The 27890-nt window shown below is 47.0% G+C and overlaps 1 protein-coding gene across 3 annotated transcripts in view; it reads right to left on the reverse strand.

Moving 5' to 3' along the window:
- Window positions 1-505: 505 nt before the first annotated feature.
- NUP188 (nucleoporin 188) overlaps window positions 506-27890 on the reverse strand; it is a 43647-nt gene continuing 16262 nt past the window's right edge. Inside the window, exons 1-37 of one of the 3 annotated variants that reach the window (XM_060154130.1) lie at window positions 27299-27421; window positions 26595-27054; window positions 25803-25917; window positions 24957-25157; window positions 23976-24065; window positions 21546-21611; window positions 20442-20561; window positions 19748-19874; window positions 18132-18284; window positions 17805-17931; window positions 17510-17597; window positions 17339-17415; window positions 16525-16639; window positions 15249-15369; window positions 15064-15130; window positions 14198-14326; window positions 13748-13887; window positions 12500-12606; window positions 11266-11472; window positions 10977-11146; window positions 10395-10464; window positions 9922-9989; window positions 9296-9491; window positions 7015-7092; window positions 6613-6698; window positions 6225-6370; window positions 5826-6007; window positions 4344-4544; window positions 4102-4194; window positions 3581-3739; window positions 3095-3232; window positions 2379-2453; window positions 2067-2291; window positions 1809-1940; window positions 1516-1589; window positions 1253-1382; window positions 506-1114 (exon numbers count right to left, since the gene is read on the reverse strand). In XM_060154130.1, the coding sequence (XP_060010113.1) occupies window positions 938-1114; window positions 1253-1382; window positions 1516-1589; window positions 1809-1940; window positions 2067-2291; window positions 2379-2453; window positions 3095-3232; window positions 3581-3739; window positions 4102-4194; window positions 4344-4544; window positions 5826-6007; window positions 6225-6370; window positions 6613-6698; window positions 7015-7092; window positions 9296-9491; window positions 9922-9989; window positions 10395-10464; window positions 10977-11146; window positions 11266-11472; window positions 12500-12606; window positions 13748-13887; window positions 14198-14326; window positions 15064-15130; window positions 15249-15369; window positions 16525-16639; window positions 17339-17415; window positions 17510-17597; window positions 17805-17931; window positions 18132-18284; window positions 19748-19874; window positions 20442-20561; window positions 21546-21611; window positions 23976-24065; window positions 24957-25157; window positions 25803-25886 (4419 nt within the window). In that variant the 5' untranslated portion in view covers window positions 25887-25917; window positions 26595-27054; window positions 27299-27421 and the 3' untranslated portion in view covers window positions 506-937. Of the gene's footprint in view, window positions 1115-1252; window positions 1383-1515; window positions 1590-1808; window positions 1941-2066; window positions 2292-2378; window positions 2454-3094; window positions 3233-3580; window positions 3740-4101; window positions 4195-4343; window positions 4545-5825; window positions 6008-6224; window positions 6371-6612; window positions 6699-7014; window positions 7093-9295; window positions 9492-9921; window positions 9990-10394; window positions 10465-10976; window positions 11147-11265; window positions 11473-12499; window positions 12607-13747; window positions 13888-14197; window positions 14327-15063; window positions 15131-15248; window positions 15370-16524; window positions 16640-17338; window positions 17416-17509; window positions 17598-17804; window positions 17932-18131; window positions 18285-19747; window positions 19875-20441; window positions 20562-21545; window positions 21612-23975; window positions 24066-24956; window positions 25158-25802; window positions 25918-26594; window positions 27055-27298; window positions 27511-27890 lie in introns of those variants that run through there. The other 2 variants (XM_060154129.1, XM_060154127.1) reach the window with 2 other exon arrangements.

Consider the following 27890-nt stretch of genomic DNA (forward strand, 5'->3'; position numbering starts at 1 on the left):
AAAGTCACCTCCGCAACGTTCCATAACTGGCAAGTGGCCACGCAGGGACTCTAGCCCAAGTCAGTCTGGTTCCAGAAACTTCAAGTGGTAGCTCTGGGCTACAAGCCAGTTTTAGATTAAGGCCTGTAGCCGGGCCCAGAACTCTGTGATTAGGTCCCAAGGAGGCTAGAGGCTGGAGGCTGGTGGGCCCCACTGGCGGGCCTTCTGAAGGGAGGGGGAGGCACAGAGCTGTAAACAGGAGCAGAGCTTCAAGGAAGGCTCTAGCCGGTGGTGAGCTCAGCCAGCTGTAAGTGGAGGTGCGTGGTAGGGGTCGGGGGGGCGGAATCTGAGCGCCCACCCAGCACCCCCAACACCAAGACGTGAACGGAGGAATGTTCGTTAGGTCAGTGGTGGCTATCTCGCCTTCCCCAAACCTCCACTCCACTCTGGGCCCTCGGCCGAGGGAGGCGGTTCGATGCTCTGAGAGCTGGCTAGTCCTTGGGCTTTGAAGGTACACCCCACACGGTTGTGTATAAACAGTATTTTAATATTTGTATAAATAGACCACAATATTACCCAAAACTGCAAGAACAGAGCGTGGAAAACAGATTCTCAAACCCGTGCGTACAGCCTCTCCTGGTTGCACGTGACGCTGGCTCCCCCATCTCTCCCCGGGGCCAGGGTCAAGTGCTGTGGGGAATGCTTGAAGGAAAGGAATACACCTCTTGGGGGCATTCTGAACATGAGACTGTGAGCGCAGCCCACTCGTGGCTCCCCGCTGTTGACCTCTTGATCTATTACAAAAATAATGCTGGGGGCTGGTGGCTGGAGTCGTGGCTACTCTGGGGAGGGTGACAGGAGCTGCTCTCAGCCCCAGACAGGCCCCTCAGGCCAGCAGCACCCCTACTGCCCAGGGCTCCCATGCAGGCTGGTGGAGAGTGGCGGCGGGCCCGAGGCCCTATCTTTGCACGTGCCGGACAAAGGCCTGCACTAGCTGGATCAGAGGCTCCTGACTCTCAGGGCTGACCTTGGAGAGAGAGGTGGACTTGCCCTGAGGCGAGGGAAGGATGCCAGCAGCAGGGGAGCTGGGGGCTCCCCGGCGGAAGTAGCGTGAGAGGCTGGAGAGCAGAGTGCTCTGCAAGAGAAAAAGCACCTGATGAGGCCCCGCATCCCCCACCCTCAGGGCTGGCCACAGGAAGTGGGGGACTGGGACCTCCTGGGGCCCCTCCCCAGTGGCCCTGCCCCACCAGGCAGGGCCCCCTACCCATCCTACCAACTCTGAGCTGAGCTCCTGCTTCATCCGCTGCTTGTCCCGGGGGTGCACAGCCGGGTCCCTAAGGTAACGCATTGCCTGGGAGATGAGCAGGTAGAAGCAGTTCTCCATGGTAAACATCAGGAGGGACCTGGAGGAGGGCAGGTTGGGCGCTGCTGCAGGGAGGGCCAAGCTGGCAGTGTGCGGTGGGCCACTGCGCCAAGAGAAGAGCCCGCCCAAGACTGCCCCAGCCCCAAACCAATCCCGGAAGGAGGCTTTCTTACTTCAGTGTTCTGCTCCCTTCCGCTTGTGTGCTGAGCCCCACTGCCTGGGTGAAAGGCTCCTTTTTCTTGTCCAGCTGGAGAAAAAGAAATGGGGGTTAAAAAAATAAGGTAACAGTAACAGCTCCAACTCATTGAGAGCTTCCATTTTGCAGGGCCTACATTAAGCTATTTCATCAGTTATTCATTTAAGTCTCACGCTAATTCTTACAGGTCGGCTCTATCACACTCACTTGATGAAGGGAAGGCTAGATAAACGTGCCCACGGGAAGACTTGGGTTGAGGGGCCAACTTACCTCACCAAGCATGTTTAGGGCCACATTCACTGTGGCCAGAAGGGTCCCAAAAGAGGGGGCCACTTCGGAGTCAAAGGTGGGAGTGGTGAAGCTCAGGGCAAACAGGAAGTCGTATTCAGCAAGGTCCAGGGACTGCAAGGCAAGGCAAGACGAGAGCGATGTAGGGCCCCAGAGGGCCCAGGCAGCTCTTGGTGCAGAGCAGGGCACAGCAGAGCCCTCACGGCTCCGCTGGAGGCGGGTGGCACAGGTGGCTGGTACCTGATCCAGCAGGATCTGGCACACGTCGGGGGTGAAGTGGCGCAGGGCCGCCAGGGTCCTGCTGAGGATCTTGAGGAGCCCGTACTGGACGGTGTGCAAGGCCCGCTGCTCCGAGGCCTGTGTGTCAGGAGTGGGCTGCTTGGAGGAGGAGCAGGAGGGGGCAGCTGTGGGTGGCCGCTGAGCTCGGGGGGCGACAGCCGAGGGGATGCCCTCCCCGTTTTTGTTCTGGGGAGGAGACAAGAGATGGCTGGAGCCCACGGAAGCCAGGGGTGAGGCGGTCCAGGCAGCAGCAGCGGACAAGGGCTCAGTTACCTGCAGGTAGTGCTGCAGCATCTTGCGGCTGTGCAGGAGGGAGGTACAGGCCTGGCACAGGTAGCCCAGGTTTACCTGCAGCAAACCCAGGGGAGGGGTGAGGGGGAGCCTCGAGGCAGCAGCCCAACCAACTAGACCGACCATGCAGGTCTCTATGGTAACAACGTACTTCTCTGGCCCCCTGAGCCCCTCCCTACATTCTCTAGCTCAAAATCTCACGCCACCAAGCACGCTCGACTGCAAACTGTGGGTCAACAGATGCCTGGACGGTTTCCCTGGGACCCAGCTAGATGCCAGGCACAGTATGAGGTCCTAAGTAAATAAGTAAGATGGGGATAATTTTCCCATCTTACAGAAGAAGAAAAAGGCTTAGAGAGGTGAAGTAACTTCGCCAAGCTCACACAACCAGCAAATGACAGGCCTGTCTGACTCCAGAGCCTGTGTTCTTTCCCTGCCCCCCTCTTCGGCTGGCTCCCAAGTCCTGTTCTAAGGGATGCAAACCAAGGTCGATCCCACAGAGCCCAGCTTCTCAACCTATGAGGCTGCCCTGTCCTGTGGAGGGAAAATTCGGCTCCAGAGGGGAGCAGTGTGAAACCAAACCCTGTGATACCTAAAGAAAAAGCCCACATTCCAGGAACAGGCCTGCGATTCACTGCCTGCCCCATCCCCTCCGAGCATTTCCCCAGACCCTTCAAGAAGCAGGTCTGAGGCCCCACCTGGACGTCCCGCATAAGCTGAGGCAGGTGGAAGTGCCACTCCTTCCTGAAGCTGGAGAGCTGCAAGAGGAAGCCCACGGTGTGGTCCGCCTCCTCCAGGCATGCCAGACTCTGCACCGTCCTCACCGCATTGAGGCACTGGGAGGGGGGACACGGGGAAGGATGGGGTGACTCAGGGACCTACCACGCCTGCTCCCGCCCTCCCGCAGGGAGGAGAGGTCCTGGGTCCACATACGCTGAGGGGGCAGCGTTAACAGGGGGCTGGACGAAGCGGTTTCTGACTAAGAGGTTTCTGTCTGAGCGGATCCCAGACCGTTCCCCTCGCTCAGCAGGGCAGCCACACTGCTCGGCCTGTCAGCCAACAGTCCTCACGGCATCTCAGAAGCGGGAGCACTGGCACCGCTCAACTGCCAAGCCTCAGACCCGAACAGTCCAGACGCCCCTGAACCCCAAGCCCCGACCCCAAGGATCCCAGCGGCCCCTCACCTGTAAGGCCCGCTCCTGGTGAACCCCCACGAAGTCCAGGGCCTCGGTCAGGAAGTTGTAGCGCAGGGTTTTGAGGAGCCGCTCCATCAGGGACATGGACAGGCGGTAGACACCCGGCCAAGAGGGGGCGTCCAGCGACTTCCGAGAGGTGCTGGGCGTCTGAGACACAAACAACAGACAGAATCACGACAGCGCCGAGGAACCCAGCTGACAGGTAGAGCGGGGCCTCCTTGCAGCCCAGCAACTGAGGCAGCCTGGCTGGTCGGAATAGAAAAGCTCCTGGAATGGACAGCAGCAGGGCCAGACGGGGTCCGAAGGCAGCAGTTACAGGAATCTAGGTTCTAGACCCGCGTCCAGCACTAACTAACTGTGTGAGCTTCTCTTGCTAGAGGTCAGTCTGGGGGCAGGGAGGATTCTGCACCATCAGTGCATTAACTAGGCCACTAAAGAGAGCAACTTCTGGGGCAAGTGAAAGCACCAAGGGGGGCTGGGGGAGGCAGTGGCAGGCCACTGGCACTCACCTGCACTGTCCCATTGGTGCTGAGCTGGTACACACTCAGGAGGGGCAAACAAATGCTCTGGGTGATGCCGGCTCCAGCCACTGCTGTGGCCCCCTGGGAGGGAAAGATGCAGAATAAGATGGAAGCTGTCACCGCAGCCACCCCACCCAAGGGCAGGTGGAGGTCTTGGGCTGGGAGACTCACAGGCAGCATCAGAACCCACCCAGCATAAGCAAAGAGGCTCCCGCGGGCTTGCCTCCTACCTGCTGGGTGCGAGCCAGGGTAAGGAGCAGGTGCAGCGCGGCCTCAGTGAAATGCAGGTTCTGCTTCATGCGAAGGCTCACCTCCAAGGTGGTGAAGAGGGTCGGCAGGAGGGGGAGCCTGCGGGTCACCTGCAGCCACGAGTCGCCATCCTCGTCCACCTCACACAGCTCCTTGGCCAGATGCAGGCCCAGGACACACACCTGCTGGGGCCCAGGGGCAAAGATGGGTGAAAGGGAAGGAGGCAGTGCAGGGGGAGGAGGAGGGGAGGAAGAGGACGGACTGCCCCCAGTCACCCCCGCTCCGAGTGAGCCGGCTGAGACAGGACTCCAGTGCCCTCCCCACCACCCGAAACTGCCATCAAGCCATGTCAGCGCTCCTCCCCATCCCCCCGCCCGAGCCCGCGGCTGCGTGGAGTCAAAGTGGCCTCCCCTCTAGCTGCACTATTGCAGTCACCTACTAAATGGGCTTCATTCTCTCTGGATCCTCTCTACTCCATTCTTCATCCCAGTGGCTTTTCACACTTACTGTTGACCACGAGCCACCCAAAGTAATAATACGGTTTATACTGTGCTCCAGTATAGGCATACTTACATGTTTTCATTAAACCTACCCTTATCTCCTGCAAAGCACAGATATTTTCGTTTATGTTTTATTCTACTTCGTTTAAAAAATGCTGGTTGTGGGGCTTCCCTGGTGGCGCAGTGGTTCAGAGTCCGCCTGCTGATGCAGGGGACATGGGTTCATGCCCCGGTCTGGGAAGATCCCACATGCCGCAGAGCGGCTGGGCCCGTGAGCCATGGCCGCTGAGACCGCGCGTCCGGAGCCTGTGCTCCGCAACGGGAGAGGGCACAGCAGCGAGAGGCCCGCGTACCGCAAAAAAAAAAAAAAAAATGCTGGTTGTAACCAAATGAGCTCAGGACTCATTTATAGGTCCTGACCCACAGTTTGAAAAAGTGTTCCATACCACATCCAGCACACTTTCTAAAGTACAAATCTCATGTTTCCTCTCCCTTGCTTAAAATCCTTAAATCGTTTCCTATTTCACTTAGGAGCCAGACCAAAGACCCTGACAAGGCTGCTGGTCATCTAGCCCCCAGCTCTCCAGGCCTCACTTCATCTTGGCTCACACCAGATGACTGTTACCCACAGCTCAGTACACGCTGTCCTTGCTGCCTGAAGCTCCCCTGCTCCCGTGGCCTGCACGGCTCTCTACCAGTTCTTTAAGTCACTGCTGAAAGGGCACTTTCTTTCTGAGTCCCTAGATGATGTGAGAACTCCATGCTGCACATTCTCCCTGTTTCACCCCTGCAGGACTTTCCACAATGGAATTCTGACACATCTCTGCACAGTCTGATTTATTAACTTTCCCCATCAGGCTGTGACTGTCTTGGTCACTAATCAGCCCCAGGGCCTGGCACAGACGAGGCAGCAGTTCATATCTGTGGATGAGTGTGGGAAGGACAGACAGGGTGCCCCCTCACCCCATCCCGCTGGTCCTTGTGCCGGGGCCGGGAGCAGTCATCAGTTTCCATGCTGTCCTTGTCCTCTGTGGCACTGCCTGATGCCAGACTGTGGCGGGTCTGGTCGAAGAGTGCAATCACCTCTTCTTGGAGGGTCTCACAGACGTTCAGCACCAGCTGGGAGTACTGGGGGATGTCGCTCACTGCAAAGCAAACGGGAGGGGATGCTGTCATGCTCACCAAGGCATCTGTCCCATGGGAGGGGAGGAGAAAAAGAGTTTTCCTGAAGATAAGAGTTCCGAGACCAAAAACTCAAGCCTCACAGGAGAAACATCTGGCTCTGAAGTGGAGGAAGCCCTGTCCAGGCTGGCTGGCACAGGGGCCAGGAGACCGCTCCACCGGCTCCTCTCTGCCCCTCACCTCTCATCTCCTTCATCTGCAGCACCGTGATGAATGCTGAGAACACCTTGGCCTTAGTCTTCTCCATGAGTTGCTGGTCTGCCTGCAGCACTCCCTCCAGGATCTCCGTCAAGGGTCTGAGGATTTCATCCACAGAACCTAACTCACTAGAAGCAACGTGGAGAGGAGAGGGCGGGGAGGACACACCTCAGAGAAAGGCCACACACTGCCCTGCTCCCCCTCAGGATGCCTGTGGAGCAGTGAGCCTCACATCAGGTGTCTGCCTGAGTCCCGTTCCCCATGAGGGGAGCCCAGCCCATTTCACACCCACTTCCTCTCCTTCGGGAAGGGTAAGGCAAGCATCACTAAAGAGGATGGGACAGGCCGCCCCTCCTGTCACAGGGCTCACCTCTTCCACTGCCGGAGAAGAATAAGCAGCAGAGTGCACATCATGGAGCCCAGGCGGAGGCAGTTCACGGAGGCGGGGACTAGGAGCTGAGGGGAGACGGCACACAGTTAACATCAGGCTTCCTGTGAGCTGACGAGGCGGGAAGATGTGAGCTCCATCCGCAGGCACCTTCGGCCTCAGGCCTTTCTTTCCCAGCAGCAAGCTCACAGGGATGGGTCACGGGGAAGAGGCCAGGGGTTGGCACGGCAGCAGCAGGCCTCTGCCTCCCACTGCAGCCTCGGGCCTCCCAGGCCACTTGAGCCCTTTGACCTGACCACTCTTGCGGCTGCAGGCTGCGAGCAGCTATTTGACCTCGGAGACCTTCTCCCTGGGAGGAATGGGAAATCTCCCAGACACACTTACTAACGCCTTGGTCCCATCGAGCACGTCAAGAAAGAGCTGGCGACGCACTGCAGAGTCGGTCAGGTGCATTATCTCCGCCTGCAAAGGAACGGGAAAAAAACGTCTGGAAAATTTCCCAGACTCTAAAAGCCAAGAAAGGTGGGGTCCTCACCGACTGCCTGTTTAAAATGGGGCTTGAGGGCCCTGCTGTTTCTTTGTCCACCTTAGTCATGGTCAGAACCAAGCCCAGGTTCACCTCCTCCCCCTGATGACATCCTTCCTCTGCTCAGACCCTTCAAGGCTTCCCAGTGGAACCCATCTAGAAACACAAACTCCTCTACAAGGCCTGGGAGCCCCTTAGGATCTGGTCCACCTGATTTTGGTATCATCCCTGTCGTGCTCACTCGACTCCAGCCCTACAGGCCTCCTTCCTCCTCCGTGAACACACCAAGCTCTTCCCACTTCTGGACCCTTGCATCTGTGACTCTGACTGCCTAGAGCACCCTCTGGAAGGTTCCTCACACACTCAGGCCTCAGTGTGGACAGCACCTCCTCAGAGAGGGCCTCCCGACCACTCCTATCCTCCTTTAGCAGTCGCTACCATAGCATCTTCTTTTATATATATATATTTAAAATTTTATTTATTTATTTTTGTCTGTGTTGGGTCTTCGTTGCTGCATACGGGCTTTTTTCTCTAGTTGTGGTGAGCGGGGCTACTCTTCCTTGCGGTGTGCAGGCTTCTCATTGAGGTGGCTTCTCTTTTTTTTTTTGCAGTACGCGGGCCTCTCACTGCTGTGGCCTCTCCCGCCGCAGAGCACAGGCTCCAGACGCGCAGGCCCAGCGGCCATGGCCCACGGGCCCAGCCGCTCCGCGGCACGTGGGATCCTCCTGGACCGGGGCACAAACCCGTGTCCCCTGCATTGGCAGGCGGACTCCCAACCACTGCGCCACTAGGGAAGCCCGAGGTGGCTTCTCTTGATGCGGAGCACGGGCTCTAGGTGCACGGGCTTCAGTAGTTGTGGCTCGTGGGCTCTAGAGCGCAGTCTCGGTAGTTGTGGCGCACAGGCTTAGTTGCTCCGCAGCATGTGGGAGCTTCCCGGACTGGGGCTCAAACCTGTGTCCCCTGCATTGGCAGGCGGATTCTTAACCACTGCGCCACCACGGAAGCCCTACCACAGCGTCTTTCAAGTGAACTACCACAATCCCAAACTATATTTCTTTGTAAATTTGTTCACAATTTGCCTCTCTCATGGATCAAAGACTGTATTTGCCTTATTCACTGCTGCATCCCGGTGCCTGGCACACAGTAAGCATTCCATTACTATCCATTAAATGAATGAATGATCAATATCCTGGACTAAACCAGATAGGTTTCCTAGGGGAAAAGAGGATGGTGAGATTTTCAGAGCTGCAATTCAAGAACTGCTGCCCAGGTAGGACCTAAAAGGCAGGTGACACACAAATTACTGCCTGGGGAATCAATCATTCCCCCAAGATGGTTGAGCCTTTTAGTGTGTCTACAGTCTCAGGGGTCCAAAACCACTCTGCCACAGCCAAGCTCCAAGGCTGTGGGCAGTCTGGCACTAAGGAACAAGTCATGGAAGATGTAAGAGTGTGCCTGGAACAAAGGGCATCTATTAAGCTGAAGTTAGTAATGAAATCAAGATAGTAATCTGGATTCCCTAAGGCAAAATAGGTCAATATCAAGTCCTTACTCCACAGCATGGCATTGTCAAAGAGCACGCGCCAAGGAAAAATGCAAATTCTTCCCAAACGTTAACTCTCTCTCTAAAAACCAATGCTCTGTAGACACACGTTGCAGAGACAATGGCCTCTGTTCTTTTTCTAAGAAGCCCAGGAAATGCCGTTTCTAGAACCAAGGAAAACCAACTGTTTCCTAGAGAGGGTGCTGCTGCAGCCGTTGTAGCTACCTGCTGACTAGTCAACAAATATGTACTTAGCGTCCACAGGGCACCCAGCATGAGAAGGCCAACTATCCACGTGCACAAGAGGTGGATGAATGAAGGGAGCCCCTGGACCTATCCAGGGCTGCAAAGGTGGCTATAGGAGGGTTTCATGAATGTCTGAAGGCATTTAAAATGACTCCTCTGCACTTTCTTTAAGGGTCTCGTTTGCTCCAAAGCCCTCAAACACCCCATATTTGGCACAGAACCTGTTACATTTTAGCTCTCAGAGAAAAATCCTGATTCATTCTTTATCCCAAGGGGGTGTATCTGCTAGGCATCCCAGCATATCGTTGCTAGGATACCAAAGTGAAAACCACACCCCAGGAAGTTCTTACGTGACTGGTGGCGATGATGAGAAACATCCTCCAGGCGGAGACCAGCATCTGATACTCTACCAGGGAGGTGCAGCTGCTGCCCTCTGTGTCAGCCGTGTGACCTGCCAAGGACTTGACATACCCTGACCAGTAGGCAAAGCGTTTCTCGCTGGAAAATTTCTCGAGTGTATCTTTTAAAGACTGGTCTAATGAGCCCCTATGGTGCCGAGAAAAACAAAACCTACAGTTAGGTTTTAAAAGCAGATGGGAATGTGATGTGCACAGACCGTTGCTGAGGCAGAGAAAACCACCTCACATGGGCTTAAAAGCAGACAGCTCCCAATCAGCTCTGATGTGTGGGGCTCACACTTCTTGCTCAGCATAACGGGTTAGGCTGAGGCCTTTTCTAGGATTCCTCCTCCATAAAATCCCAAGCACATGGAGTTTGCTTCACAATAACTCTTTCTGACAATCATAAATGCCATCAATGGACAGGCCAGGGACACAGACCAGTGGCCCTCCATAAATGGCTCCAAACCAGCTCTCTCCTCTGCCTTGGCTCATACAGCCGTGCCCTCAGCCGTAGACTACCATGGTCCCCCCGCCACAAACCTCTAATTAAAATCTCAAAAGGGGAAAGGACTCACTTAACTACGTAGTATATCTCCAAGCAAATTATCTTCATGATTAGGGCACAGGTTTCCAGGATGCTGGGCTGTGGAGGGGGAGAGCAGAGAATCATGAGAACCTCTCCCCTGGTGCCCCGCCCTCCCACAAGGAAACAGAGCAGGGACCCGACACTAGAAAACGAGAAAGCACATTTCCTGTCGAATGTGAGTGGGCATCTAACTAGCAAGAGCAGAAGCATCAGGTCCACAGTGTCTCCAATGAGCAGAGACCACAGAGCCAGCAACACAGAGCAGGGCATGCCTCTCTCCTTCCCAGTGCAAGACAGCAAAGGAAGAGGAGGCAAGCGCTTCTGTGAGAGAGAAGTTTCTAGTGAAGAAAACATTCTGGTTGTTTAATTAGGGGAGGAGTCACTTTCCACAGCTCAGTCTCACAGCCCAGCCTTGACTCCCAGGGACTTTCAGTCACTGTCCCTCCCTCCACCACTGCTCACCTCGGATGTTTCTGAGGGAGGAGAAAGGGTTCCAAATAGTGGACTGGTTAAATTCTCCCAGAACTTGGGTCTAAAAAGAAAATACGTGTTGGCAATCACATGTTCTCTTACCCGGTCCCTTCTCCTCTCTCCACCTCCCCTTGGTGGTTACTTCCCCACATTTTATCGCTCCCACAACCCTAACATCTGCTGCCTGGGCCGCTTGCTCCTACATAAACATCAAGGGTTCCATGGACAAAACAGGCTCCAAGAGAAGAGCGTGCTCCATTCAGTCCAATGGCTTGAGTGAGCCACTCTCATCTGAATCTACCGTTTCTCACGAACAATGGTTTTGGGGGGTTGGCAGAAGGCAGAAATGCAAAAGGTGGAAACTCTAAGGTAAACACATCAGAGTAAAGGTTACACCTGCTGGTGGCAGCTTTAAAAAGAGAATAAACTCCCACACACCGACCCAAGCACTAAGCACTTTTATGCATGTGCCCAGGGACCTGTCACAACAAATCTCTCAGAATGACTGTTACCCCATCTTACAGACAAGGACATGAGCTCTGGAGGTTAAGTAACTCCTGGAGACAGACTCACTTGGTTCTGAGGACCAGCATGGCACTGTCCCGACGGTCCTGCCACAGGGCATGCAGAAAGGCAATGGCTGCACGGTGCAGCAGTGGTGGGCACCAGTAGCGATCCTGCTGCTGGGAATCAATCAGCTCCAGCACCACATGGAGACAGCTCCACACCCCAAGGCTGAATTCCTGCAAGAGGGGCAGGTGAGAGTTCAGCCCCACAGCTTCTGCCATCAACTGGACCCGCAGAGTCCAGCACCCACCTCCCAGGGAGCCATCTCCCAGCTTCATCCCAGGTGCAGGCTCACCTTGGAGCCATCACTGCCATCCTTCACCTCCAGATTCAGAAACAGTTCAATGAGGCCTGGCTGCGTCTCTACGGCAACTGTGAGGAATTCCAGAATCATGACTTTGATGCGCATGTCCTCAATCTTGCTCTGCAGTCGGGTCAGGAAGGCATCGCGGATGGCAGCCGCATCATTGCCCAGGCAGGCATATACTGACATTGGGGCCACCTGGTGGAGACCGGGACACACAGGCTTAGAGCTCTACCTCCAGAGAAACCTCAACAGACTCCTGAAGAAAGGTGCTGAGCAACTCTCGGAAAATGCCAGAAAGGGAAACATTCAGGTGGATAGCTCTGGGTCAAAAGAGACATCATTCCAAACTACAGCAAAAGATGCCCAACGATTCCCAGAAGAAATAGTAATCAACATAAAAAGATGCATAACCTCTCTCATGGTTAAATAAATGCAAAGTTAAAAAAAAGATATTGATTTGTCTATTAGATTAGCAAAGATTAAAAAACTGATGAAGCCACTGTGGCAAGGATACAAGACTTGGGTTTTAGGAGCATAAACTGTTACAATCCTTTTTGGAGGGTAATTTCAAAATTTCTAATAAAAATTAAAATGCCCATTGATATCTATCTAATTTTTAGGAACTGTAAACAAAAGTTTACAGAGTTCTATGGATAAGAATGTTCACTACAGCACTGTTTAACACTAAGACAGAAAATAGTCCAAATAAATTAGGAGGCATCCATTCTATGGCATGCCGTGCAAGCATTAGAAAATGAAGTAGCTCCAAATGTGCCCACACGGCAAGACTGCAGGATATCGTGTTAAGTGAAGAAAGCTAGACACAAAACAGTATGTATTGTGGAATTCTGCTTTTGGAAAGAACAAAAGCTCACACCAAACATCCCTTAATATATAAGCACAGATAAAAAAAATCTGGAGAAATGAGTACCAACCTGCTCATAGGAATTCTTGGAATGAGGAGATCATAGGGTACCTTAACTTTCTATGTTACATTTATCTGTAACATTTAAATAAACATTTTTAAATGAATTTGTATGTCTTTTATAAACGGGGGAAAAAAACACCTCTCATAAAACACAATTTGCGTGCGTGTGTGTGTGTCTTTATGGCTACATCACTTTAAAAGTCCAAGTTAGCTACTTCTCTTGGGAGAAAGCAAGAGTGGTCTCAAGCACAAAGTCAGTTTTCTGGGGCTTTGACTTGTTAGGTGGGATCCTACCGTGGCCAGACGTTTCAGTAGCTGGATGGCAAGACGTGGCAAAGCAGGGTCATGTTTGTGGTAGATGTATTTGGCAAGAACAGCAATAAGGTTGTTCCCATGGGCACCTGAAGAAGTACAGGAAACAGTTTAGACACCAAAGCATGCCTGATTCAAGCTCTTAAGAGAGGCTTCTGTTCAAAAAGGCTCATATATGTGAGGGAATTTACTCTCAAGTACTTGGAGGGCCAGAGCAAATCTAGGTGGCTGTATCATCCTCTTTTTTCAGTAGCCAAGGGGACAGGCAGGATTGGGGGTAAACAGCTCAATCCAATTCATTAAGAGCAGAAAAAGAGGGACTTCCCTGGCGGCGCAGTGGTTAAGAATCCGCCTGCCAATGCAGGGGACACAATGCGTTCAAGCCCTGGTCCAGGAAGATCCCACATGCTGCGGAGCAACTAAGCCTGTGTGTCACAACTACTGAGCCTGCGCTCTAGAGCCTGTGAGCCACAACTACTGACGCCCACGTGCCTAGACCCCACGCTCCGCAACAAGAGAAGCCACCTCAGTGAGAAGCCCGCGCACTGCACAAAGACCGAACGCAGCCAAAAATAAAAAAAAAATAGATTAAATAAATTTAAAAAAAAAGAGCAGGAAAGATACATTTTTAAGAAAACAGCATGTTAACAAATAGGTTAGGAAAACCTAACCACATTAAAGCATCACATTAAAGCATGACACTGAAATGCTAAAAGTCCCAAAATGATACAGCTCGAAAAAGGTCAGAGACATTACCCAAACGCCTACTTGAAAACGAGGAAACTGGGTCCCAAAGAGATTAAATGAGTAGTTTAAGGTCAAAGAGTAATAACAGTCAATACTAAACAGGTACCAGGTTTTACAAGTAGTAATTTAATCTTCATTATAATCTCATAAGGTAGATACTGCTATTATCCCCACTTCATAGACGAGAAATCTGAAGTAGAGTTGTTTAATTACGTGCCCAAGGTCAAAGCTGGTTGAAGTCAGAATTTGAACCTAGACAGTCTAACTTTGAACATGTGTTCTTTACTATTATTCTGTCATCAATAGGAGGAAGAGATGAAGTATGATACAGTCTTCTTATTTCTAAGTCCAGGATGGGAACTGGTGATCACTCCCAAATTTCCTCAAAGAGTTCCATCAGAAAATATTGTTGACCTCTAAAAACACAGCCTGAAGTATGTACTTATGGGCAGAAATGCTGCTGAGTGGAAGAAAATTACATACCATGTTGTGTGAGAGCCTGTTCCAGGGGGGACACCACATTAGAAGGAGGTTTCAGCCGAATAACATTGTTGGTGACGGAGAATGCCAGTTTCACCGTCTTGATCAGCAGCTGGCCCTGCCCCTGGCCCTCTGCCCCATCACTAGGGTGCCAAATGGAAACCAAAGTTGATTCAGACAATATGACTTCATTCGCAATACATGTGCTCTCATGAATTAGATTCCAACAATAATCCCAGAGTTCAACAGCTTCTTTTAGAGGCCCCAGTCCAAACTAGGAGAGAGGAGGAGCATCAACTAACTCCCTTTGCCATGTGCCAGTCTACAGAGCAGCCACTAGGTTATACAAAGGCTACGCCCTAGGAAGAACAAGGTTGTCTTTCTAATGCTGAAGTTCTTACAACATGCAGGCACAATAAAGATAAATGGGGGAAGGTGGCAAGGGAGGCCCACCTGCGGGGCTGAGCAGCCATCACCATGTCGATAGTGTCCACGCCAATGCCCATGATATTGATCACAGTCTGTCCTGCTTCCGTATAGGCCAGGCTGCAGATGCAGAGAGACTGCAGACTGGGGGTATGACTGGAAGACAGACATGTTCTGAGTTACCGGGGAGCTGCCAAATTTACTACTGGAAGGAAAGGGTATTGTCCAAACCTAAACAATTGGACATTAGTGATACAGATCAGCTCTCGCTGCCAGAGGAAGCCACTCTGATTCCTTTCCTTAAATAGACCCTGAGAAACAATCTAAATGTCCATCAATTAATGGATATGCTTACTGAAATGAATCATTATTAATCCATACAATGGAATGCATGGAACCATTAACACAAGACAGATCTATATGCAGTGGCACAGAAATAAAAGGTACAGAGTTAGTACAAGCAGAGGAAAAAACCTAGAAGATACACATTAACTTGTTAATAGTCCTGTTTCCCTATGAACATGCATAATTTTTGTAAAGGTCATAAAAAAAGTGTGTGTGTGTGTGTGTGTGTGTGTGTGTGTGTGTGTGTGTGTGTGTGTGTGTGTGTGTGTGTGTGTGTGTGTGTGTGTGTGTGTGTGTGTGTGTGTGTGTGTACAATTTCACTGGGAACAACCTTGTTCCCATTTCATTGGCTCTTCTCTCTTCATAGGGAGAAAGGAGAAACAGCCTGGTGGAAAGCAAGTCAGAACCCAGGAGCACTGAGCTCTGGGCCTAACCAAGTTGAGTACTCTGGAAGAATGAGCTAGCTCTGCACAGCAGAAGCCTGTGTCTTCCCTTGCGGACTGGCAGCATCCGAGAGTACCAAGCTCTAGCAATCACCCGCCTCCTACCTGCTGTGAAGGTCTGTCTCATGACACAGGTTCAGTATTGCATGAATCAGCTCCAGGATCAGGCAACCTGGACTCCAGAAAAGACAGAGGAATGACGCGGCCTTGTGTGATGAACCTTATCCCAAGAGAGAAAAATCCAGGGAACCAGCAATTCCTCCCATCTTCCCTGCCCACGCTTTCCTTACCAATCTGTTCTCTCACTCCGTGGGAGTTGTACCGCCACTTGTGGTAACTCGGCAGCATCTCCTTCAGCACAAACATGACACAGGGCACCAGCCCTTGGCTCTGGGTACTACCAAGCTGCCCCTACAAGAAACCATGCTGTGAAGGTTTATGCCACTTAAAGGTAAGTCATTTTGTCACTAGAGATTTAACTCCAAAACCATAGGTCCAAATAGGTCCAAAGGAAATCTGGGCAAACCTTGGCCATCAGTGGGAAAAAAAAAAAAGAAACATCAGAATACTCTAGTTCAACTGAATCCAAGTTGTAGGTTTCTCTAGAACAGAGAAAGGGACTAAAAAGACAATTTGACAATGTCACAAAAGGCACCTACAAGAAAGAAAGGGATGAAGGCTAAATCTGAGCAGAAGAGAGGTCTATCTTAAACACAGAGGATATAGGACTGTTGATGATGGAGAATGCCAGTTTCACTGCCGTGATCACCAACCACCCCCAACCTCTACCCCATCACTCGGATATCAGAAAGGAGATCTGACGGTCCAAATTCTTTGTCCTAATATTACTTGTTACCATCAGCTTCCTTATCTTAAAAATGGAGCTTCTTTATATAAACATCAATATCTATATCCCTACCTCTACATAGGATTGTTTCTATCTTTTTAAGCACTCACTGATTGACTGACTCCTGCAGGCAGGAAGTGTGCTGAGTATTTTGCATGTGTGGCCCTCTCAACAACTCCATGAGGCAGAGATATTTATCATCCCAGTTTAGAGAGGTTCTAAGAAATTCAATACTTGCCCAAGGTCATGCAGCTAGTAAGTGGTCAACCTGAAAAGTAAACCTAATTCTGACTCCAAAATCTATGCTACACAAGTATTTTTCAAAGAGAGCTGTGACCCATTAGTGGATTGTGAGATAACTTATTAGAAAACATCTGAGTGCATCTTGCGTAATAAAAGTAGTGTTGTACTGTGAAACTCTGCTTTAGAAGTAAACATACAATGTGTATCCCGGGATATGATGTAATGTGTACATATTACCCTGGGCTCTGTCAAAATAGCTTGAGAGTTGCGGCATTATACCGTACAGCCTCTGAGTATTAAATAAGTTAACACAGACAAAGCGTCTACTACAGAATCTGGCACACAATAAATACTCAAGACACAGAAAACTGTCATCACCATAACCTCAGGACAACTGGTCTAGCTGCAAACAAAATGACTACAGTAGCTGGGGGCAGGGAAACTATTTCAGATGCTTCTATCTGATTAGATTTTACCTTGACAAGAGTGGTGATCAAGCGCAGAAAGGCAACAGTGACTCCATACTCGCCCTGGGGCTGTTCACTATTCATCAAGAGGTTTCCATACCCTCCAGCATTCATCCCCTCAGCACTGGGAAAAGACAGAGAGGCAGAGGGAAAAAAAGGTTTCAAAAAATTATAATCACAGAGCATTCTTCTTATTATTTAGATGGCTTGGGCATAAAACAGGAAAGCTCTGCAAAGGAATTAATCAAATCTAGGCTATTTAATACCCAGGGTAAGCATTAAAGACTTTATTGATATACAACCTCAAAAGTGAAAAATCAAATAAACATGAGGAAAACATCCTCGTCTTGTAAGCAAAAGAAAGCAAGGAGAGAATGTTCAGGTAGTAAGATGGAGCCTGTGTATTAATAACTGGTCTACCAGGCAAGCTCGAGTGGCCATGAATCAAGGAAAAGTACAGAGTGACTATGGTTTAAAAAGGGGAAGTTGAGCCTCTGGATCCAGAAACCTCTGGACTCTCTAGACTGGAAAGTTAACTCCCACGTACCTAAAGTGAATGAGAAATACCTTTCTCTCTCTGTCTCTCTCTCTCAGGCTTTGAAGACTGTGAACCATCAGTGCTGGCCTAAGAGGAAAGCAGCCTCTGTGCCCCAAGTCCCATCACCTCTTTTGCCTTGCCCCCCCCTCATTTCCGGTGAGAGGGCTGAACAGACAAGGAGCAAACGGGCAGAGAAGCATCTTTAAAACTAACGAAGCTAGCTTAGATCTGAAATGTATATGATACGCCCAGGGAATATACTCTAATCCCTAAGACCTGGCTCACCTAATCATCTGACTCATGTTGGAGACCTGGTGGGCCACGAAAGGTAAAAAGCCTGTGTGACGAAGATCAGTCCAGACCTGAGAAGGGAAAAGAAGAGTCAAATGTCCATGTGTCTTCAGGTATACACCAAGCGTGACGTTTTTCGGCTGTTAGGAAGACTTGGTGTCTCACCTTTGCTGGGTTCCGGGCAGCCAGAACGGTCAAGCAATTGACACAAGAAGCAATGACATCCACAGGCCGGGAGATCACGGTTGTTAACCTGGTTGGAGAACAGTGCACTGTACTCAGTAAAATGAATAATACGACTTGTTGCATCCCAAGTATTTTCCAGTTCTCTTCCCAAATCCCTCCTGGCAGCAGGGATGTGAAAACAGGAAAGCCCTCGGCTGGGGATAGATACCACACCAGGGCTGTCCACAGTGGAACATATGCAGACTTTAGCCCAGCGGAGTTACCAGATACTGACCGCTGCAGCAGCATGTAGATGCGGGACGTGATGGGCAGGAGACAGTCTGCTATCGACAGGTCTGTACTGATGACCTTATGGACCAGATCAATGATGGGTCTGACCCGCTGGCAGTGCTGAATCACATCTGAGGGGGAAGGAAGCTTGTGATCTCAATGAAAACAATTCCTTTAAGATCACTGAGCAGTCTCTGAGACCCAGATGAACAAATTATGCTAATCATAATCTGGAAGGTTCTGAATCTTATCTTGAAATTCTCTATCTTCCAAATCCTCTAAGCATGTCCATTTTTCTTCCCACAGAGATGTCTCCCAAAGCTGACCTCACCTGCAGTGGAAACAACATGAAGCAGCATTTCAATCTCACAGGTGAAGAGGGTCCAGCTGCTATAAGAGTATTCCCAGCGTACCAGGTAGGCCCTATCGTCCAACATTACTTGGCCCACAGTGCCTTGAGGTATGCGAAGGTTGGTCTGACCCCCTAAGGAAGGGAGAGAGAGAAATTAGTCTAATAGGAAGAGGTGACTCCTATAACAGACAGCAATATTTAATCACTCAGAGATGCATAGTTTCTCTTCCTAGTATCCAACACTGCTACAGCTTTTTCCATTAAAAAGAAAAAGAAAAACAAAACCCCTCTCTTGTCATTGGGGAAGTGACTCTTTCCATGTGTCTGAAAAACAGCTGAGTGCAGAGTGGTTCTCCACTCAAATGATGACTATAGGAAGACCACCTTATGGGACAGTAGGTGCCTGGGTGACTGGGTAAGTCAGTAATGATGCCGAGATTAGGACAGTAAAGCTGTTACTCTTATACACTGCCAGTAGGAAAGGAAATTGCTACAACATTTTTCTACAACTTAATTTGACATTACCATTCAAAACTTTTTATTATTGTTTTTAAATTGTGGTAAAAAATACATAAAATATACCATCTTAACCATTTTTAAGTGTTCAGTCCACTGGCATTAAGTACATTCACATGGTTATGCAACCATCACTACCATCCACCCAAAGAACTGTTTTCATCTTGCAAGACTGAAATTCTATACCCATTAACCAATAATTCTCCATTACCCCATCCCTCAGCCCCTGTGACCACCATTCTCCTTTTGTCTCTGTAAATCTGACTACTCTAAGTACCTCATATGAGTGGAACAGTGTTTGTTCTTTTGGGACTGTCTTATTTCATTTAGCATCCTGCCGTCAAGGTTCACCCTTGTTATAGCATGTGTCAGAATTCCTGTTCTCTTTCAGGCTGAATAATATTCCACATTTTGGCTCTTAGGAAGACTTGATGTCTCACCTATATATACCACATTTTTTAAAAACCGTTTCATCTGTCAGTGGACATGCATTTTAAAATTTTATTGTATATACCCTTTTACCCACAATCCCACTTTGGGGATTCTATATACTAAAAATAAAAGCACTAGTATATAAAGGTATATGTCCCCAAAGCAGCATTGTTTATAGTTGCAAAAACCTGACACAGCCTAAATGTCCTCTGGAAGGGAAAAGATAAAAAATTATGGGACATCAAGAATAATTACATAGTTACTAAAAAGAATGAGTCAGATCCACATATAATAAAATCAGTTTGCACAATGAATTTTGAAAGAACACAGAATGTGCAAAAGGACACACACCAAACTCTTAACGTTAATCATCTGATGGAGACAGGTCTAAAGAGAGATTAGCTTTTTAAAATGTATCTCTGCATTGTTTCCCTTGTTATAATGAACATGCATTATTTTTGAAGTAAAACAATCTAAAGATGGAAAAAAGTGAGAAACTAACTAATAATTTATTAGCAAATCAACAAGCACAGTGGAGAGGAGAAGGACCTGCTATAAAGGCATGCAAGTGAAGCATTAAAACAGCAGTAAGGTCCACACAGAGGCCATGGAAAAGAGACAGCTGAACCAGGGTCTGCCTATCTTACCAAGAGGGTAAAGGAGTTTGGGTGTTTGCCTCCGCCAGAGAGTTCCGTCTTCATGGGAGATCACATCATGGGGCTTGTGCTTATAAAGTTCATTGTAGAAAGACATCTTATCCAAGAAACTATACACCTGCCAACACACAGAAAAAAAAACTCAGCCACACATTTACCAGGGGGACATTTAAGGGGTCTTTCCCATCTGCTTTTCTGCTCTTTCAGCCAGACTGTGTGGTCAGCCAGACTGTGCTGACTCTCAAACTTCTTACAAACCCATCCCTGTGACTCTTCTTAGACTTGCCTCTGCACTCCTTGTCAAATCCTTATTATTCTTTAACACCCAAGTCAAGGCCCCCCTCACTCCACACAGAGTTGCCTCTCCTGAACAGTATGGTCTTTACCACTCAGATGACATTAGTTACATACCACCTGGCTTTATTACTTATTTCTTAGACCCCTTACTCTCTTCCATCTAAATACTAAGGGACTTCACATTTTGTCTCACTCCCAAAATATCTACAATAGGTACTTAATAAAAAGATTTAAATTTAATTTTATAGAACTGATGCACTATCTTTGACATTCTTCATTCAACCTCAGACTAATTCTTGCCATGGCAATGAAATTTCAATGTGGAAAGCAAAAAGGATTCCTAAAAAACATCTCCTACTCTATTTAGGCATCTAACTGAATAACGTACCTTCTTGGCAGTAGACTTCCCTGATACGAGGGCTTGTAGCAATTGCAGGAGTGGGGAGAGGAGATGGGGAAACATTCCACATACACTGTCCAGAATGATCCCAAGACCAGAGGTTGGCTCCTATGATGGAAGGGTAGAAGTCACCGACCTTCACATTATCCACGGATTAACACATCTCTGAACTGCCCAGCAATCATAAGGAAGAGTAAAATTAATCCTTTCCTTTAGGCAGACATCATTCCTCTCTAATAATTTAAGACTTCCACGTTTCCACTGAAAAAGGCTATCAACAACTGATTGAGTCAGGACCTGAGGAGAGACTACTGCTGCCTCCAGTGACCTCTGCCGTCCTCTCCATAGGAAAACACCATTCACCTGTGCATGACCTGTTTCCACTAATGTGAAAAGCACCCACAACATGTCAGCAGATAGCACCAAACACACGAGCAACACATCCTCAACCTGAATATTGCTTCCCACCGGATTCTCCCTGGAACACTGATTCTGTAAGACTGGATAGCATCTCAGGAAAAAGAGGATAAGATATAAAGGCAAATCAGTCAGGCCACAGTTTAAGGGAAAACAGATTTATTCATTAACTGGACCTTGAGGCTTGAGGCCGTCAATGGTAAGACTAAGTACTGGCGAGAAACTGTTCTCTCCAAAGCCATATTCTTACTCTAAACCTGTTACAATATTCTGAAATCTCTTAAGACACAATTACAATCGCCCAGTGGTACGTTCAGGAGTTAATAGCACTACTGTTGCCTGAGTCTCTCAATGTAAAAAAAGACTTGATGGGTAGGAGAGAGAACACACTGGTTAATAATCTGGACTAGGGACTCAAGTCAGACAGAACTAGATCTTGATCCTGACTGTCTAGCTGTGACTAGCTTGGGCAAATCACTTCACACCTCCGAGCATCACATTTCCTCACACGCAAAATGGTAATGATAATAATTCTACCCAATCCATAGATTTTTGTATAGATTATATGAGAAAATAGACTTAAAAGCTTAGTATAAGACCTATCGCAAAGTAAGTGTTTAATAAATTCTTCTGCTACAGAGAATACCGTAGCATGGCTCCCTCTGACATACTTACTGTTCCCCAGAACAGTTCTGGAAGAGAAGGGTCTGCCAGGACTTCACATGCTGTGTCGATTACATCCTGTTGGGGAGGGAAAAAGAAAATGCTTATTTTCCCTAGTTGAACCAGTCCATCTTTTTTTAACTGTTAAAATAAAAACATGAATAATACCTTCATATAGTATGTCAGAAAGAATTCTGGGATTAAAAAGTAAGAGATGGGGCTTCCCTGGTGGCGCAGTGGTTGAGAGTCAGGCTGCCGATGCAGGGGACACGGGTTCGTGCCCCGGTCTGGGAGGATCCCACATGCCGCAGAGCGGCTGGGCCCGTGAGCCATGGCCGCTGAGCCTGCGCGTCTGGAGCCTGTGCTCCGCAACGAGAGAGGCCGCAGCGGTGAGAGGCCCGTGTACCGCATAAAAAAAAAAAAAAAAAAAAAAGTAAGGGATGTAATCTTAATCTGTTGTATGATGTTAGGCAAATTAACCTTTCTGAACTTCAAATTCTAAAATGGTGAAACTATTATCTGCTTCACAGTGTTGTCATAAGGATTAAATGAGATAATGTACGAGAAAATGAACTGTAAAGTTTAAAACGCCATGTAAATGTGAGGTACTACTAGATTCAGCTAAACTATGCTCCTAGAGGTCAAAAATAACGCCTTTTTAAATTTTTCATCCCCAGCACCTGGCACAGAGTTTGGCACACACTGGGAATCTAGTGAAGGCTTATGAAATGATTTATTGAAAAAATTCCAAGTACTAGGACACCTGTAACCCCAAAATGTTAACACCAATCCTCCAGGCATATAGTAGGGTCCAAATGTGACCAGAATTTTGGCAAAGGACACAAAGCTTGTTCTATGCTCCTAGAGCTTTGGAAATTGAGTCTTTCAATTAACACCAATTTCTTTTCTCTCCAATGATAAGAAATATTCATTTTCATCAACTTAATCAATTTCTTCAATTTCCAAAATAAGTCACTCATCGTAAATGAATAAAATGACTTAGTTATAAAGAACTCCTCAAATATCATTTCCCACTGAAAGGAACCAGGGCTCCTTGGAGAAATGGCAGATTCCAAGTCTGGGGCAAGAATCTTCTAAGATAATCCTGCAAGATTTTGTCATATCAGAAAGCAACAGAGCTATCAAAATGTGTAAGAGAAATGTCAAACAGATTCAGAAGCTAATCTGAAAAAGCTCTTACTGGCCAAAGATGGGGCAACCTGAGCCTAAGAATACTAACTGTAGAAAAACAACAAACAAAAAAAAAAATGAGAAAAGAATAATGACTGCAATGAATTAAAACACAGCTAATATGTTTAAATCCATGAGTTCACAATGCCATGTAAAAAATAAACCTCAGTAGCCAACTTGGGATGCTACTAAGGATGCTAGGGAAAAGTGGTAAATATAGGAAAAGAAGCATGTATAGTACTCTATACCAGAGTATCAAATAGTTAACAAGAGAGAATTTCTTTTTTTTAATTGAGAAATAATTAAAAGATAACATTATATTAGTTTCAGGTGCACAAGATAATGATTTGATATTTGTATATATGGTGAAACAAATTTCTTTTCTATAGCAATGTTCCAACCAGTAAACAAAAGAGGAGAGATAGAGTCAGAATAGTGCCATTTCGTAACGCCTAAGGAACTAATGGATCTAGACAATGATGTGTCTTGTGATTACCATAGTGGACAGCACAACTATAGACTAAAAGAAATTTGACAGACTTATCAACCAATAATGTACATATCTTATTTATTTAGATCCTGATACAAACTTATGATAAACTTATGACATTTATAATTAGAAATTTGAACCCTGCCTTGATTATTTGAAGATTTTTTTTTTAGATATGATAATGGTTGTGAAATTTTACTAAAATATTCATATTTACTAAATGATGTCTGGGATTTGCTTCAAAATAACCAAGGAGGAAAGGGGCAGAAATGAATAAGATCAGCTGTGCATTGATAATTTGGAAGCTGGTGATGGGATCATTAGACAATTTTTGTCTCCTTTGGAATAACTTTGAAATATTTCATTTTAAAAAAATATTGCACAAGAATATTAATTAGCATCCACAGCTGTTTGGGACAGGTGCACTACAGAGTAAAAAAAATAGGTTACAAAACAGTATATACATTGTGATTCCATTTCTAGAGAATTACTGTATTTTTATATTTGGAAGGGAACACATCAAAATGTTAACATATGTTATCCTGCAAGGTGGGATTATAGTTTTTTCTTTTAATCAGCACTTTCTAATTTTTTAATCATTAATATGCATCATTTTTATAATATGATAAGTGGAAAACAACAATAAACAAATCATACTTGAAGTAAATGGGTCTGTGTTATATCAGCTTCAAAGGGGTATCTTAGGAAGATGATTGCAAAGTGGGGCAGTGTAGACAGTCTCATGAAAGCCAGACACTGACCTGCTGATTGCCCAGTGTGTGCAGCTCCAGCGAGGTCAGAACAAAAGAAAGGAGTCCATAGACACACATGCACGCGGTGCTAGTGGTACACTGTAATGACAAAGGAGCCAGTGGGTAATTCTGAGTAACACCACTCTTTTCTAGACTCAGCACAATCCCATCATATTAATATAGTCTCTGTAAACAAATGGGAAGAGAACCTGAGGCTTCACAATTCCTAATTTAGTCCCAAGATCAGGAAGACAAAGGGAGAAAAGAGAAAGCAGGAACCATAAATATTACAACATAGTCAAGAATAACATCAAAAAGGAACCATTTTCAAACTGATCAAAGTTTTTGTGGGGAAGAAAACCACCTCCAGCCTACAAAAAGGATAGAGTCTCTATGTGCTGGTATGAATGATGCAGCTGCCTGAACTGTCACCGAGATAAATCAACCAGTGCCAACAAGTTGGCTGAGGTTTCCTTTATCATGTCAAAACAAGCTGATTAAACTGTGTCACTCAAATTAAGTCCCAACACACAAGACTCAAGAGAATTTCTAATTCATCCTGTACAGTTGAATGAATAAGCTCCCCAAAAAGATTTCTCCAGTCATTATGACCAAAGCTATCTTCTAAGAGATACTAAGTGGCACAGCATAACATACTGGCAAAGAGTCAGACATAGTTCAAACTGTATCCACCATTTACTGCCAATTTGTTTCTGTGGGCAAATTCCATCTCCCTCAGTCTCAATTTCCTAATGTGTAAAATAGGATGATAAGCCCTAGTGCACAGTATTTTAAGGATGGAACAAGATATTGTACAGAAAGTGCCAAGCACGTCTGTCACAGTAAATGCTCTGTAAAGGTTAGTTACAAAACTATTTTCATTATCCATGTCCTTGACAATTACTATTATTATTATCATGACTCATTAATGAGCTTCTGCCTCGCTCTTTGCCCACTCTCATGCTCAAACACCAATAGCCCGAGCCTCACATCATTTCCCCCACTGGCCAGTGAGCGGAGTAGTCGGGTCAAATACTGAAATACGTTCAGCTGGATGGCTGTGCCACCTATCTTCCGGACAACACTGCTTGTCTCTTCTGGATTCAGGGTGTGACGGAGGAGAGCCCAAGCCAAAAGCACTGGGGTGTGATGTGGAATGTCCCCGAAGGTCAACATCAAACGGTCCATATCCTAATGAAAAGAGAAAACAATGCCTGTGTCACTTAACAGAAAGGGTCAAGACCCTTCCAGAGGATCCTTCACCATGCTTAATAAGTCTTCCATTCATCCTCAGTGGCCCCTCTCTCCCATTCTGACATTTTACTCTTCCCAAGCCACAGCCACTTCATTACTAGACCCCTCAATTACTCTTCCCTTTACCCACAGTTTTCTCTCTTGACTTTAAGTAGTATTAAGATTATAACATACATGTTCAAATAGAGACTCCTTAGAAAATTTCCCTGATCCTTCTAGAACTTTCTCAGATCTCTCCTCTTTTTCTATCTTTCTGACCATCCCATCTCATGTTCTTCCCCTTTCCTCTTCTTTCACAGGCTACATGAATGCAGACAACAGCCAAGGTTCTGTCCTTGGGCCTCTTTTGTCATTATATCATCTCCCTGAGTCACTCTACTTGTTCTCACAGATTCAACTCTCACCTCTGTGAAAATAACTAACAAATCTGAGACTTCTTCCAGATCCAATTAACTTCTTAACAATGTAGAACCACAAATTCCACAATAAGGAAAATTGTATGTGGCAGTATAGTTGAGTGGTTAAAAACTTACTACTAACTACAAACCATCTGAAAAAATTAAGAAGCTGTTCCAAGTTCACCTGACAAATAAGCCCGTCCTGGGCAAACTGGTGCAGTTCTCTTCTGTCATCCAAAGCACACTTATGCAAGGATTCAATATCCATGCCTTCCACCAGGATAAGGGCACTGAAGTAGCTGGAAAGAAAAATATCATGGTGTCATACATGCTACTCAGAACCTCAATGGAGACTAAGGTGAAATGTAAGACACTTTAGTGTCAAAAAGGTTGAGTTATTTTACATTCTTTTTTCATATCTTAGTATGAAAAAGAATGTACTTCTAAATGTACTTCTAAATCCAATATGTATTTTACAATTCCAGCACATCTCAATTTGACCAGCCATATTTTATTTTTTTGGCTGCACCACTCAGCTGTGGAATCTTAGTTCCCCAACCAGGGATTGAACCCAGGCTCTCAGCAGTGAAAGCGCAGAGTCCTAACCACTGGACCACCAGGGAATTCCCATGACCAGTCGTATTTTATTTTTTAGTTTTTATTTATTATTTATTTTGGCCGCATCGCGCAGCATGTGGGATCTTAGTTCCCCGACCAGAGATCGAACCCACACCCTCTGAAGTGGAAGCTCAAAATCTTAACCTCTGGACCATCAGGGAAGTCCACCAGCCATATTTTAAATGCTTGGTAGGCTCATGTGGCTTCTGCCTATCAAAGCACAGATCTAGTACTGAAGGTTTCTACAGCCACCAATTACATCTAGGCCAGATCAAATGTCTCAATGGTCAAGTGTGTATTTTTTTTTAATATTTTATTTATTTATTTTTGGCTGTGTTGGGTCTTCGTTGCTGCTCACGGGCTTTCTCTAGTTGCAGCAAGCGGGGGCTACTCTTCGTTGTGGTGCACAGGCTTCTCATTGCGGTGGCTTCTCTTATTGCAGAGCACAGGCTCTAGGCGCGTGGGCTTCAGTAGTTGTGGCGTGCAGGCTCAGTAGTTGTGGTGCATGGATTTAGTTGCTCCATGGCATGTGGGATCTTCCTGGAGCACGGCTCGAACCCGTGTCCCCTCTATTGGCAGGTGGATTCTTAACCACTGTGCCACGAGGGAAGTCTGTCAAGTGTGTACTTTTGTTCACAGAGGAAACAGGCCTCAAAATGTGGATATACCCATTTCCATAAAATTCAAAGTACATAGACTATGACGTCAAAGAGGGCAGGGAATACATCTCCCCTATTTATCACTGTCTTCTTGGCATTTGCACAGTGCCTGGTCTACAACAGTTGCTCAACGAATTTTTTGTAGAATGAAAGGATGAACTATTAGATGAAAACAGTAAGTAAAAGAATAGAATGTGATACTTATTTTGAGAAGATATCCCTCTCAATCCAAGTCTTCACTCCCTGAATGACCTAGAACATGGTAGTACGCCCATCTATTTCCCCACCCATTAAGTGAAAAGTATACCTAGCCCCCCCCTTCACCCATTCACAGGACCACCTTAATATCAATGCTCTAAACTCTAAACATTGTACAAGTTCTGAGACCTCAATTCAGACTTACCCAATCCGATCCACAAAAGGATCCATGGTCTCATCTACCAGGTGCCTGTTAGTCTGCCTACTACCAAATCCTTGCTCTTTAAACATCTTGGTTAATACCAATAGGTCAGTAGGTGCCATCTCAAAGTATGCATGATAAAGGAAAATAATTTCTAGCAGCATGGATTGCTCCCGAAGGCACTGAACAAACCAGCGAGACACCTGGCGCTCAGTCTGCACAACCAATGAAGAAAAATGGGAGAGAAATAAAGTCAGATTTTAAAACACATTTAAATTCTTCACGTTATTTTTATTAGGTAAAACATGTATAAAAATAAGATTAAAAAAAAGTATCCCTCCCTACAATTCCTATTGCCCAGTCATCCAAATCTATCCCCAGAGGCAACCACTGTTAGACGTTTTTATCTTTCCTTCCAATAATATACCACACACATTCATTCATTCCGACTAGTAGTTGCTGGGGGCCAGGGGTCACAGACTAACTGCAAACTTACTGGATAGACAGAAATGTTCTATCTATATACTGATCATGCAGGTGGTTACTGCATATAACTATATACAACTGCCAAATTCAAACTGTACACTTAAAATGA

This window comes from Lagenorhynchus albirostris, chromosome 7, assembly GCF_949774975.1.
Source record: "Lagenorhynchus albirostris chromosome 7, mLagAlb1.1, whole genome shotgun sequence".
Classification (NCBI taxonomy): domain Eukaryota; kingdom Metazoa; phylum Chordata; class Mammalia; order Artiodactyla; family Delphinidae; genus Lagenorhynchus; species Lagenorhynchus albirostris.